Source organism: Etheostoma cragini, chromosome 17 (genome assembly GCF_013103735.1).
Source record: "Etheostoma cragini isolate CJK2018 chromosome 17, CSU_Ecrag_1.0, whole genome shotgun sequence".
Lineage (NCBI taxonomy): Eukaryota > Metazoa > Chordata > Actinopteri > Perciformes > Percidae > Etheostoma > Etheostoma cragini.
The window spans coordinates 3,755,104-3,767,520 of NC_048423.1; the positions used below are offsets into that span (position 1 = coordinate 3,755,104).

Sequence of the window (12,417 nt, forward strand, 5' to 3'; positions counted from 1 at the left end):
GAGGTTGAACTTGTTTGCCCATGGGTGTGTGTGTGTGTGTGTGTGTGTACATGGGAGAGTTAGCAGAGGTGAGGAAGGAGGCGTGTGTGTTTAAGAGAGAGGAGGATGAGAGGAGGAAACATATTAGGAGGTCAAACCTATCGTCTGTGTTTAACATACTCTCTGAACACAAATGTTCAAACAGGGACATGATAGGCACGGCATACACTCTCCTGCTCATTAAAAAAGGCTTTGGCAACCCTACCATCCATAGTTCATCTCCCTTTGAAACAGTGCTCATGACCAGGGCTGCACGAGAAAAGCAAAAATTGTAATGGTACTTACTTTTGCAAGATTTTACCAAGCACCAGTCATGATTATGGGTCTCTCTTTTGACCATCCTGTTCCTTGGGAAAGCATATATGCTACCTATATACAATAGCAAATATCTTTTGAAATGCGGTTTTATTAAAAATAATAGCGAACACCATTGTGAAACATGTTATAACATAAGTGTTCATTCCCATTTTATTTGATTTTCCAACAATGTCCGGCTCACAGCTTGAAGCGACTTGAAGCACGGGACATGTTTGGTTTTTGGAAATATTTAACTGAAATCATAATATGTCCCTAAACCCAACCACAAGCAAGGATCAGGATTCTAACTCCAGTCTCAAGTCTCAGAGTTCCTCGCTTTGTACACCATCAACCCTGAGCTTCCATTTGACTTCCTTGTAGCTCTAGAAAGTAAATAGCACTTCCTCCACTGGAAAGACTTTGCCAGTGAGCATAATCCAAGCAGTTGTTACATACATTTTCTCAAAAATGCATTCGGCAAAACAAATTTGTATATAAATGTATTTGTAGAAGAGAGTCATGCTGTATTTACCAGCCATTCTAGTAATTAAGCATGTTACCCAACCCATATGTTACTCAATCTTTTTTATGTGTATCTTTGTTTTATTGTTATTTAGAGTAAACACTGTAATGTTAATTTTGGATTATAACCTGCACCAGGCTGTCAAGCTATTAGCTAGAAGAACAGATTGCACAAATTCATCTGCAGCTGAGCTTTGATTTGACTGACTCATGATGGGTTTATACTGGTTAACTGGTTTCCAATGTGACCAGATCATAGTTATTGATCATTGTGGTGAGTGAGCCTTTTTTATCCCAGGACAAATTACTTCTTTTTGAATAACTACTAACACATCAGCAGCTGTTAATGTCAAACCCTTATTGGTCTCAGTGTTGTTGTTTTTTTAACTGGACATTTTATATTTACTTACATTTTTTAACATTTGACACAGGCTGATTTTATGTGATTTTTGACTATGGAAACTAAAATCATTACACAAGATATTACATAATTAATTCAGAAGCTCTGCTTGTTAAGCAGGTTCTTTTCCATTGTCACCATACTGAGTGAAAGATATGCCTCCAATGTTAAATACACTTTGTAATTAGAAACAAATAATTATGCAGCCCACTTATCGTTATGAAAAAGACCCTCTGCCATTCCTGCTTCTCTCCCCTACCTCCACCTCTTTTGTAAGTCGTAAAGCAAGCAGTGGTTGACAAATGACACTGGTGGAAAAGGCAGTCATTGTGCCTCAGTGTGAGAGAAGGGTTTTCTTCTTTCTCTTTCTTATTTTACTTTTACCCCTTTTCTATCCGGGGAAGGCAAAGAGGTGAGTGTGAATCGGTTAATGTGTTCCATTCACCAGACATTATACACAGGTTCAATAAAGCAGGAATCTGCTCTATATGCTGCAACCATTGTGCCATTGAGGGCAGCTAAAAAGGCCTCGAACAAGCCTCCCCGGAAAAAAATAGCCCTCAGCACCACTCCAGCAGAGAGCCGAATAGAGGAGGAAAGAACAGGAGGAATCACATGTGAAATGTAGATGACATTGGGGTATTTGAGGTGGGAGGGGGTTTGATTCCTACAGTTATAACAAGGGTTGAGTTTGCAGAATGCAGAATTGGAAATTCCCGCAACTCAGTGCACTCTGTGTGTGTCGCTCTGAATAAGAGCTTTTAAGAAATGTGAGTCTGCTTTTATAGTGTAACATTGGAAGAAGGGTGAAGAATAGAGTGAAGGGAGTACACTGTCAAATCTGATTATTAACATCACATAAAATTTGTTTTGACGGATTTTTCCACAACTGGAAGTGTCCTCTCCTAAATCTCCTAAATTACTGCAGGCTGTAGATTATGCTGTGTGGCTTAAGCTGAATTTCTTGCTTACAAGATAGACTTTCAGTCGCCCTGTGTAACCTTCATAACAAGACACTCCTCTACTCACATTAATTAAATCAAGTCTTCAGAAGGCTACATACGCACAATTACCCCCCTCCAGTGCTCGCCACAGACCTCTCTGATTAGGCCGGCCCCTGTCATGCATATTCACATCACTGCAGTGACAGCCTTTTAACGAGCTCTTACCCAATCACACGAAACAATGTTCATCCTGTTCTTTTTCTTCCTTTTTCACTTCTCCTTTCATGCGTCTTTGGCTTTCATCTTCCCTGATCCCCACTGATATCAGGCGGGCTTGACGGTCAGATGGAGAGAACGATGGGAGAGACACCAGTGCGTCTCTCCCTTAAAATAAACAGCAATTCAGAAAGTGACTTGGACACAGAAGAGATGTTCAGCTATATGTCCTCCCTTTCCCCCCTCCTCTCCTTCTTTCTCCTCCTCCCTGCGTTTTTACATATCGAATAGACAAATTGGATTAGCAGCTATTGGATTAAACGGCAAAATGGTGGGATAAGAAATGAGACGAACGTGCTGTGATCACAGCTTTTAACGTTTTTCTCTCTCTGTCTCATTCACTTTCCCTGTTATCCAAGCTCCCTATTTCAAAGCAACGGGAAGTTTCTCTAGTGAAGACAAGTGAAGGTTTTCCTGCTTATGTGTAATAAGTGGCCTGATCGCCTAATGGTCGAAAGGTTATCCTGTAACTAGAAGGTCAAAGTATTGACCCATGCGTTGCCCCCAGAATTGACTTATTCAATCATGGAATTAGTCAATGTATCTATTAGGGCAATGACAGAAAATTAATTGAACTTTTTTTATAATCAATGAATTAGTTATGTGATTTATAAAACAGAAATGCCAATCATTTGCTATTTCCAGCGTCTCAAATATTTTCTTCTTTTCACTGTTTAAAAGAAAATTATAAATTAAATGCATGTGGGTTATGTACTGTTGCTTAGACAAAGCAAGCAATTTAAAGATGTCACCTTGGCCTCTAGGAACTTGTAAGAGGCATTTTTCACCACTTTCTGAACCTTCATACATGAAAAGTTCAATTAGACAAATAATTGACAGCAAATTGATTATGTAAACCATCATTAATTGCAGTTTTAGTGCAACATTGTACCTATTTATGGCTGCTTTAGTCACCAAGCAACAATGAAGTGTGTGTAAATTCAGGACAGATGAACCAAGAGACTATCAAACCCTTTAAAGCAGGAGTCTTCAATGTTTTTTAGCCTAGGGACCCCCTACTGTATGTATTGTATACAATTGAGTTGCATATTAAACTTGGCCTAATGGATCAAAATGGATTTTTTTTATGACATCAAACAAACTTGTGGAAGGCACAGTGAATGTTTAAGCTTAACTGTATGGCTGCAATATTGGCTACTATAGTAAGCTTATCTTCATTAATATGTTTTTTTTCTTCACAAATACAAAAGGCCATATTATCGTTGCTATTAATGTTGGATTCTTATTAATGTACAGTATATTTTCAGACATTTTCATTTTTGGGAAAAGAAACTTTCAAAAGAATATACATTTTTAAAGTTGTCAGCCCCTTTTTCCCTAACTCTGAGAACCCCCGAGGAGTCACGGACTCTCTACCTGCTCAACAGATTTCCCAATACATTATACAAAAAAGACACTAGCTACTTGTACTTGTACTACTTGTATGCTTAGAAGCTTTGGGTATCTTAGCAAATGAAAAGAGTCCATTTGAAAGAGTATTTACTCACTAAAACTACCCCTTGACTTCATTTAGTGAGACCTAAGCATAGTAGCATTACAGACTTAATTAAAAACCGGCACAGGCCAGCAGCAGCAGCAACAGCAGTTTGACCACCTCAGGGTGGGTTTCATTATTCCTATCTACACTGAATGGAACAGTGGCCAAGATAGCTATCTTAATCTTATTTGGCTATAGAGGCTCATGCTGTCTTTTCACCCTGTCTCTCCTCCTCTCTGTTTCCTTCTTTTTTCTTACTCTCTCTGTGTCTAATACGGATGCATACAAAGTACAGATATTGACCCTTGCTAACCAGCCTTTCTTCATTCCTTAAGGATAACAGTCCCCCTCTACACATGGTAGTTCATATCATTGTATCCCAGTTGTGCTTGTGAGACAGAGAGGGTGAAACAAGAGAAGAGGGAGACAGACAATCAGATAGAGATGTTGTTGGGATGTGTGTATCAGTTGTATCTTGGCTGTGTGTGTGTATAGGTGTCTGAGTTGATTGTATCTTCTGTGTTTCTCACCATCACAGCCACAGTGATAGCTGAGGTAACACTAAACATGATATTAATGATGATAGTTTCCTGTAGGTAGGGAAACCCTGTGTATCTCCATCAGACATATTTCCCTAATCCTTTGATGTCCTGATCAAACATTGTACCAATGCCAAATTTATTGCTGCAGTCTCTGTAGGTTTTGGCTTGCTCTGCCCTGCTCTGTGTTGAGCACTGAGAAATGTTGTGTAAGGCAAGCAGCAAGACCCAGAATGCAACCTGCCAAACCGCCAGATGCTTTGATCCAAGATGGCCCCCTGAGAGCCAGCATGGATCCACAGCTTCACAGAGCCAAGGCTAGATTCACAGACACAGTGTCAGTGGTGTTTGCCAGGGATATTTACACCATTTGTCTTCATACAACACAACGTTCACCAGTTTTTTTCTCTGTTCTTGTCACTCTTAACATATGCCATTTGGTGTACGCACTCAGTACAGTGACGAGAGGATACATTTTTAGAAAAGGAGTTGTGCCAGGGGCAATCAAACCCCCCAACCCTGCATTAGAGCCTTGATGTATTTAAGTACAGCTTCAATTCAGTAATCTTCTATTTATACATAAAACCTAAACAACCATTGCTTTTAAATGCCTTTTTTAATGTACCTTGCCTTATTTCCCTGGTCACTTTAAGTAACATGCAGTTAAGCAATGGCACTGATTACATTGCGTTAATATTAGTGCTAAATCAATCGATTGATTGACTGATTGATTGCTTGATTGATTAGAACAGAAAGCAAATTATCGACTTATTGTTTAAAAAATTTTATAAATAAAAAATACTGTTTTAGGATTTTCTGCTTATAATTTGAGTATATTTGGGTTTTAGACAAAACAAACAATTGGAAATGTTGCCCTTTTGCTCTGTGAAATTGACATTACTTACATTTTACAAACTAAGTAACAGAAAAGAGAAGCGATTCATAAAAATGAATGAAAATAATTGTTTGGTGCATTGTTGGTAAACATAGCAGTCACTGTTTATTAAATACAGCAGGGAAAAACTTAGGTAGGTATTAAATAAATGAAGTTCTTGACTATCTTTCTTTCTTTTATCATTTCCAGATGATCCTTATATTGATTGATTCATTTGAATGGATTTAAATGACTTTTATCCCCCAAACATAAACAGTAGACGTAAGTAAATGTGACTTGGTTTGGGAAAAAACTGCAGACACACTGTCTCTTTAAATCAGGTAGTATCTGGAGTTCAGAGTTCAACTTTAGAGAGGTTGAGTGAAGGGAGGAGGATGCTGAGCAGCTGTCGCCACTCGTCCTTCCTGCATCCCTCCATTCCCTCCTTTCTTTCTTGGCTTTGAAATCGCTCACCTGCTTGCCCTTATTCCCTTCGTCTCTCCCTCCAGTTGGGTCCACATTCACCATTTTCCTCTCTGTTCATCTCTACCTCATCTCCCCCTTTCTCCTTCCTTCCGCCCTTTTTTCCCTCCTATTCTACCTCCCATACCTTTCCTCTGACCTCCCTGCCTTTTTCTCCTTCCTCTCCTCATTTTCTTTCTCTCCCTCTCTGCGCCTCCCCTCCCTCCTTTCATAATATGTGGCTGGTTGTTGGCTGGTAGCTGCTCCCTGGCTAGCGGTGGGGGATATAGCTTTATAATCCCCCCTCGTCTTCCAGCCTGCCTCGCCACAATGTCACAGGAGCTTAATATTTGCCATTATTATTTGCTTGTTTTATTTGACTTCGAGGCAGCACAATGACCTGTCAGCGCCGGCTTTATCCCCCCTCCGAGTGTTGTCCGTTTCAAAGTTGACTACAGTAATCCACGAGTCCCCGATTCTGCTAAATCCTGAAGCTTTCTTTCATTTGCTCATTCTTTTTTTCACTCTCTCTCTCTCTGCCCCCTCCCTCCCCGCTCCAACCTCCTAAATGAAATTACATACATCTGTTGGCTCAGAGTATCACAAATGTCCACACACGCGCCGGTGTCCGTGCACACATCCACACGCCTGCCTTTTGTCGTCAATGACGCATCGTCCCAACACTCCCTCTCCTCTGCAATGAGCAGTGGAGTGTGTGTTTGACTGGTTTTCTCCTGTCCTGAGCAGCATTATGCAGAGATTGTGATCAATGTTTAGTTTTTTAAATGTATAGTCTTCCAATAAAAGCATGAGTAGAATGAGCTTAAAACACATCACTGATGTTTCAATCCATCAAAAAAAGGAGTGACAAAAACATTTGAAAAACAAGTTAAAAAAACAATTGCCAGAATGCTTTCCATATAGAAAAGAATGAAAAAATATAAAACATCTAAACTTGGCATACATGTTTTTCTTCCATTATATAGCGCACCGGTGCCTTTTCTATTATTCATTGAGCCTCCAATTAATAAATAAGTGGTATGAAATGTCTTCTTTTAATGTTAATTCTGTTATGATGCCTGTCGTAGCTTCCAAGCTATTAAACCCTCCTCTTGAGAAAGGAAGAGAAAAAAACAGCGAGAGATAATAACATAAGCCTTAAGACGATCTTTCATCTGGCGTCCTGTGTTTTCATCCATTCCTTCTCTTCACAGACGTACTGAGTGTCAGATTAATGTTGCTGTCGCTGTTTAAATGGCCTCCAGTGCCACAAAGCGTATATCCCAATTCTAGACATAAACAGTGCTCACTGAACTGACCACAGCCGAGTTTATTTAAAAAATGACAGGAAAAAAAAATTCAAAATACAAATAAATAGCATAACAAACATCATTTGAATTCAGTTGTAGTTTATGCCCATAAGGTAATTTACTCCAATTTTATATTAATCTAGAAAAGTAAAATGTAAAAAATAGGTTTTTGATTTTATAAGTGTTTGTAAGACAACATGTTAATACATTTAAAATCCCAATCCTGTCACATTAACAACATACATTAGATGCAAATTGAACTTGAAAGTTTTGTCTCAATGATAGCAAACCAGCATTTATTTGCTTCTCAACAGATCACATTTCAAAAGACAAGCCTGTTTAAAGCTTTAGTGCGTAACTTTTTGATATTATCGGACATCCGTTACGTTCAAGCCATCGCCAAATGAGTTGATACAAAGCTAATTGAAATTTCCATGACATGGTGCTTTTTGTATGCTTTTATTTATATATATATATATATATATATATATTTAGTGGTCCTCTAATACCATATCGGAAGTCTCTTTTCCGAAATTCAGTCTTTGTGCAGAATTAAAGCCACTAGAGCCAGTCCCACTATGAGCTTAGTATGTGCCATTTCTGTGTCTGTAGCTATTGAGGGGGGGGGGGGGGGGGGGGGGGGGGTGGTGGCCTCGACCAACTGACACTTTGCTCGTTTAAAAGCCATGATGTCTCTCTCTTTCTCATTGGCGGGAAAAAATTCTCTGGGCGGGCAAAACAGCGAAAAGAAAAGGGAGGTAACCTTGACCTCATAAGGAGCAAGATTCCAAATCGGCCCATCTGAGCTTTCATTTTCTCAAAGGCAGAGCAAGATACCCAGGGCTGCTCTTATCCCCATCGCCATTTCTTGCCACTGGGGGACAATAGCATGCTGGGGGAACGCATATTAATGTTAGAAAACCGCATAAGTGAAATGTTCATGCTATGGGACCTTTAAGACCTTTTTCAGCTCCACAGAACTCTCTCTGTATTTCTCAGTATGTTCAGAAGCTGGTGTTGTCCAACTTTTGCATGCAGAAAATCAAATGAAGATAATGACCTCTTGAAGAGTTCATCATGTTTTTTAATCTTCCATGTACTCCTTGGCTACAAATAAACTGCGTCATTACGTAGAATTTCTCATGGGGGAGACAGAAACTAAGCACTATTGCTTTAACTGCTTTTTGTCAACTTTACTAATGTTAAAATTCATTTAACACAATCGTAAACTTTAACGACTTAGATGTAATTGTTATCTCGTGCCAGTCTCAGTATTGAAAGACGTTGAGATGCAAAACCGCCATGAAATAACTCCTTAATAATTGGTGTTCAAATCAATGAATCCCTTTTGAAATTTCAGTACACTGAAGCAGCCGACAGATGCCCAGTTGATGTCAAACATACAGATCCTCTCCCAGACCAGTTACTCCAGGTCAAACATGACCAACGGAGGTTGTTCTTGTGGCTAACGTGAAGGTTTTCCTTCAGTGAGCTTTGTCCTTATCAGTTGTGCGCATCCCATTGTACCCTGTAAGTAAGTTACAGCACAGAGCTTTAGCCCCAGGCGTGGGCGAAGCTTACATTAGCCATGCATCTGAGCCTTGCTAGCTCTCCGTGTGTGGAGCAGATATTACACTAAGCGTCCAGAAGTACCAGAGATGTGTTTTTTTAAGGCCCTGCTGAGTGATTGGTGGGGTATGTATTGCCCTACAGTGAGAGGCTCCACTCTGTAAAGGCGCTCAACGGTAATCGCCGAGTTAATCCCGCTTGGGTTGAAGTCGCATTGACGTTGTAAAGACATGGTGTGAAGTATGTGAATGTTTACACAAGGAACATAAGAGAGCAGTGAATAAACACACATAAATATCTGGTGGACAGGCTGACTCTTACTCTCGTCGTTTATCTGCATCAATCTCTTTTTTTGTGTGTTATTTACACAAATTTATGTTATTTAATGACCCAAATGACGGTGGAAAATTCCTTAAGCTATCAAGCTCACTGTGTATTTTAGCTTGTTCTTTTAGCTACTCTCTTTATTACTTCAAAAGGATGCAAGGAAACAACAGAGACATAAATATGTACAGTTGATTGAAAATGGTGTATTATCATGTGAGTAACTCTGCTTGTTTTTTTGTGTTTGTGTGCATTTTCCAGGCAACAACAAGGAGGAGGAGGAGGCCATGATGCAGGAGTGGTTCATGTTGGTCAACAAGAAGAACGCGCTCATCAGACGACAGAACCAGCTCTCTCTGCTGTATGTATCTTAAAAATTACACATTAACACCATATCCAGAATGCCCTATCTTTCAAGGCAGACGCCATTAGCACCTGTTAGTCTTTTGTGAAGTGGTAAGCACTAAAAGCGTGGAATCATTGCACTTCTATTCAAGCATTAGATCAAACTAGTCGAAGCTACATAGGGTGGGAGTGTACTCCACTCCATTCACCCCCTCTGTCTATCCGCTCATTGATTTACATGTGGACAGGATATGAAATCAATAGAAATGTGGCGATCATCACTCTATCGCTAGTCTCTTTGTATGTGGTCAGCTGCGACAGGTGGAGACACACACTGATACACACTGCCTTTTTTCTATTTGAGGCTGTTGGGATTTCAAAGTGTGCAAGTGGAGGAGAGATTGAAGTATTCATAATCACATTATATCGTGGGAAAGGGAGGCTTTTAAAGTGGCCAATTGACAGAAGGGCTGATTATTAGCCCTTTCTGTTCTCTTTGTGGAGGCGAAGAGAAAAGGCGCCTGTGAAGGACAAATTCTATTAGGGACCGAATAAGCTCATTTTTTAATATGGCTGAAAGAGGAAAGAATTTAATTTGTGCTGCATACAGACACACACATACCCTACATCTACTCATACATACACACATGTGGACCACACACACTCATGGCATGTCCATACAGTAGATACACATTTATTTAATTGTCTTTTTCCTTCTCCTTTATGCTTTTCAACACTCGTATTTTTATGCATTTTCACCACCTCTTTTCTCTTTATATTCCCTTTTTTTCCCCTCACACATTCACATTCACCGAGGGCTGTGTGAGTGCAGTATGTGTATCAGTTATGTGCAGTAGATTAATGCGAAGCTGGAGAAGGTTCAGGCGAGTAGCTGAATCGATGTTTATTGCAGGTTTCTTTAAGTGCTTAATGATTTAGTCATTAACATATTGATGAACTTTGTTGTCTGTGTGTTTTTTTTTCTTTCTCTTTCTAACTTGCCACAGGGAGAAAGAGCACGATCTGGAGAGACGCTTCGAACTGCTGAACAGAGAACTGAGGGCCATGCTGGCCATAGAGGGTAAGATAAACACACACACACACACACACACACACACACACTCAGGAGGTCTTGGGATTTATTATGGTGTTTGCAGGTGTCACACGGTAGAGATGTGTCATTTCTCGTCTCTGAATTCTAAATTTCAAACTCTTTGTGTTGTCAGAAAATCATTTTGACAACCAAATGATTCCACTTAAATTAATCAGGAAGCATTACTGATTTAGAATAATCTCCTGGATTGTGCTACTGATGGCAATTGGGAAGCAAAATTACCAAAAATCTGTCAGTGAGTCACTTTTCAGAACATCTGATTATGTTTCTTTAGCTGTCAAAATGGCTTCTAGAGAAGACAGAGTTTGCATTTCCTGGTAACAAAGAGAAAGTAAAGCTACTGTCTATTCCATCTTTCTCCACCTCTTATGAGCCTTTGTTGCGTTCTGTCCAGCTGTAGGCCAGCCTTCATCAAGAGCTTGAAGCAGGATGATTTGAATTCTGCATCAGCTTCTTGATGAGGATTAAGATGCGAGCTTGTGAGGGATTTCACTTCCTGATACTTGATCAATGCTATCTGTTTCCTACCTAGTCCCTGACTAGCCGATGCCTGATTTGAAATCCAGCCACATTGTGAGGCGGTTTTGCGCGGTTAAAAAAATCCTGATGCGGTTATATTATTGAAAGCTTGTTAACTATACCGCGGCCAGAAAAGCAACCATTGTGTCATATCAAAGTTGTCAGGGGGCCAGGGAAGTTTAATCCCCTTCGACTTCGTCCTCTTTGGCAAAATGAACCTTTTGCCAATCAATGCTAATTGATTTTGCCATTCGACATTGACCACCACCGCCCCCATCCCCAACCCCTCTTTCTCCTCACAGCCTTCGGACACCCATTGTAATTTCATCGGGCACCTGATAAGCTACCGGGTCCATAATAAATCAATTGTAATTAGCAAGAAAGGAGGTGGGCCAGGTAGGGAGGGGGTTGAGGGGGGGAGTAGACATGCGTAGCCAATAGGAGCTACAGACAGTGCCACGCTGCCTGCGTCTGGGTTGATTTCTTCTGTCTTTGCACGGTCACTTATTTATTTATATTTATTGAGCTGCTGCGTGTCCACAGCTAGAGTCAAATGAGAGGATTTCAGTTTCTCTGTTTCATATGCCAGTGTGTGTGTGTGTTGCTTTCAATTTGTGTGTGTGTCTGTGTTTGTTTATAGTAATGAGCTGAAGTGTGTGTGCAAGTGTGTGTCTGCTTTTGTCTGTGTGTGTGTGTGTGTGTGCGTGCGTGTGTGTGTGTGTGTGTGTGTCTGTCTGTATATATTTCTTTATGTTTCGAATGTGTATTGTGTCTGTCTGCTTGTCTGTGTGTGGGAATGTGAGAGAGCAGAGATAGTATGTGAGGTGGAGAGGTGGTGTGTCGTGTCACCACGCTTCCTCTGCCTTCATGTGGACTTGTTAGATTTGCAGCTGACTAACTTATCAGCCGGCCTTATTTTCCTGCCTAAGGGAGGCACTTAACATTCACAGGCTCTACCTTTCTGTAGCAGCCACAGATAGTTCTGAGCTGCTGGGGAGAGAGCTGGTGTGTGTGTGTGTGTGAGTGTGAGAGAGAGAGGGACTGTTTTTCTTCATCGCCGTGTTTATGTCTTACAGGTGTGTTTCTATATCCACTTGTGTGTCTGTCTTTATATGTGTGTCTATTTGTGACTGTGTGTGTGTTTTCCACCCATCTACCCAGCTCTTATTTGGTGCTTGGGCAGGTCCATTGAGCGATGGTCGGGTGTCCGAGTAATTGCTGATTTGGTTGGCCAGTCGATGACACAGAGAGAGCGTGCACTGTGAGTTAGAGCAGAGGGAGGGGGAAAAAAAACACATCTCGATAAGATACACCTGCCCTGACACACACACCTGCTGAGAAAAATATAAACTTGCAATGACACGCGCACACACACACACACACAC

General features: G+C 40.5%; 1 protein-coding gene across 7 annotated transcripts in view; it reads left to right on the top strand.

Moving 5' to 3' along the window:
* The window catches only part of ehbp1 (EH domain binding protein 1), a 140,957-nt gene that overhangs the window by 122,245 nt on the left and 6,295 nt on the right, over positions 1–12,417 (top strand). For all 7 annotated transcript variants that reach the window (XM_034897842.1, XM_034897843.1, XM_034897844.1 and 4 more), the window contains 2 exons: positions 9,316–9,415; positions 10,407–10,480. In XM_034897842.1, coding sequence (XP_034753733.1) covers positions 9,316–9,415; positions 10,407–10,480 — 174 coding nt within the window. The remainder of the gene's footprint in view (positions 1–9,315; positions 9,416–10,406; positions 10,481–12,417) is intronic.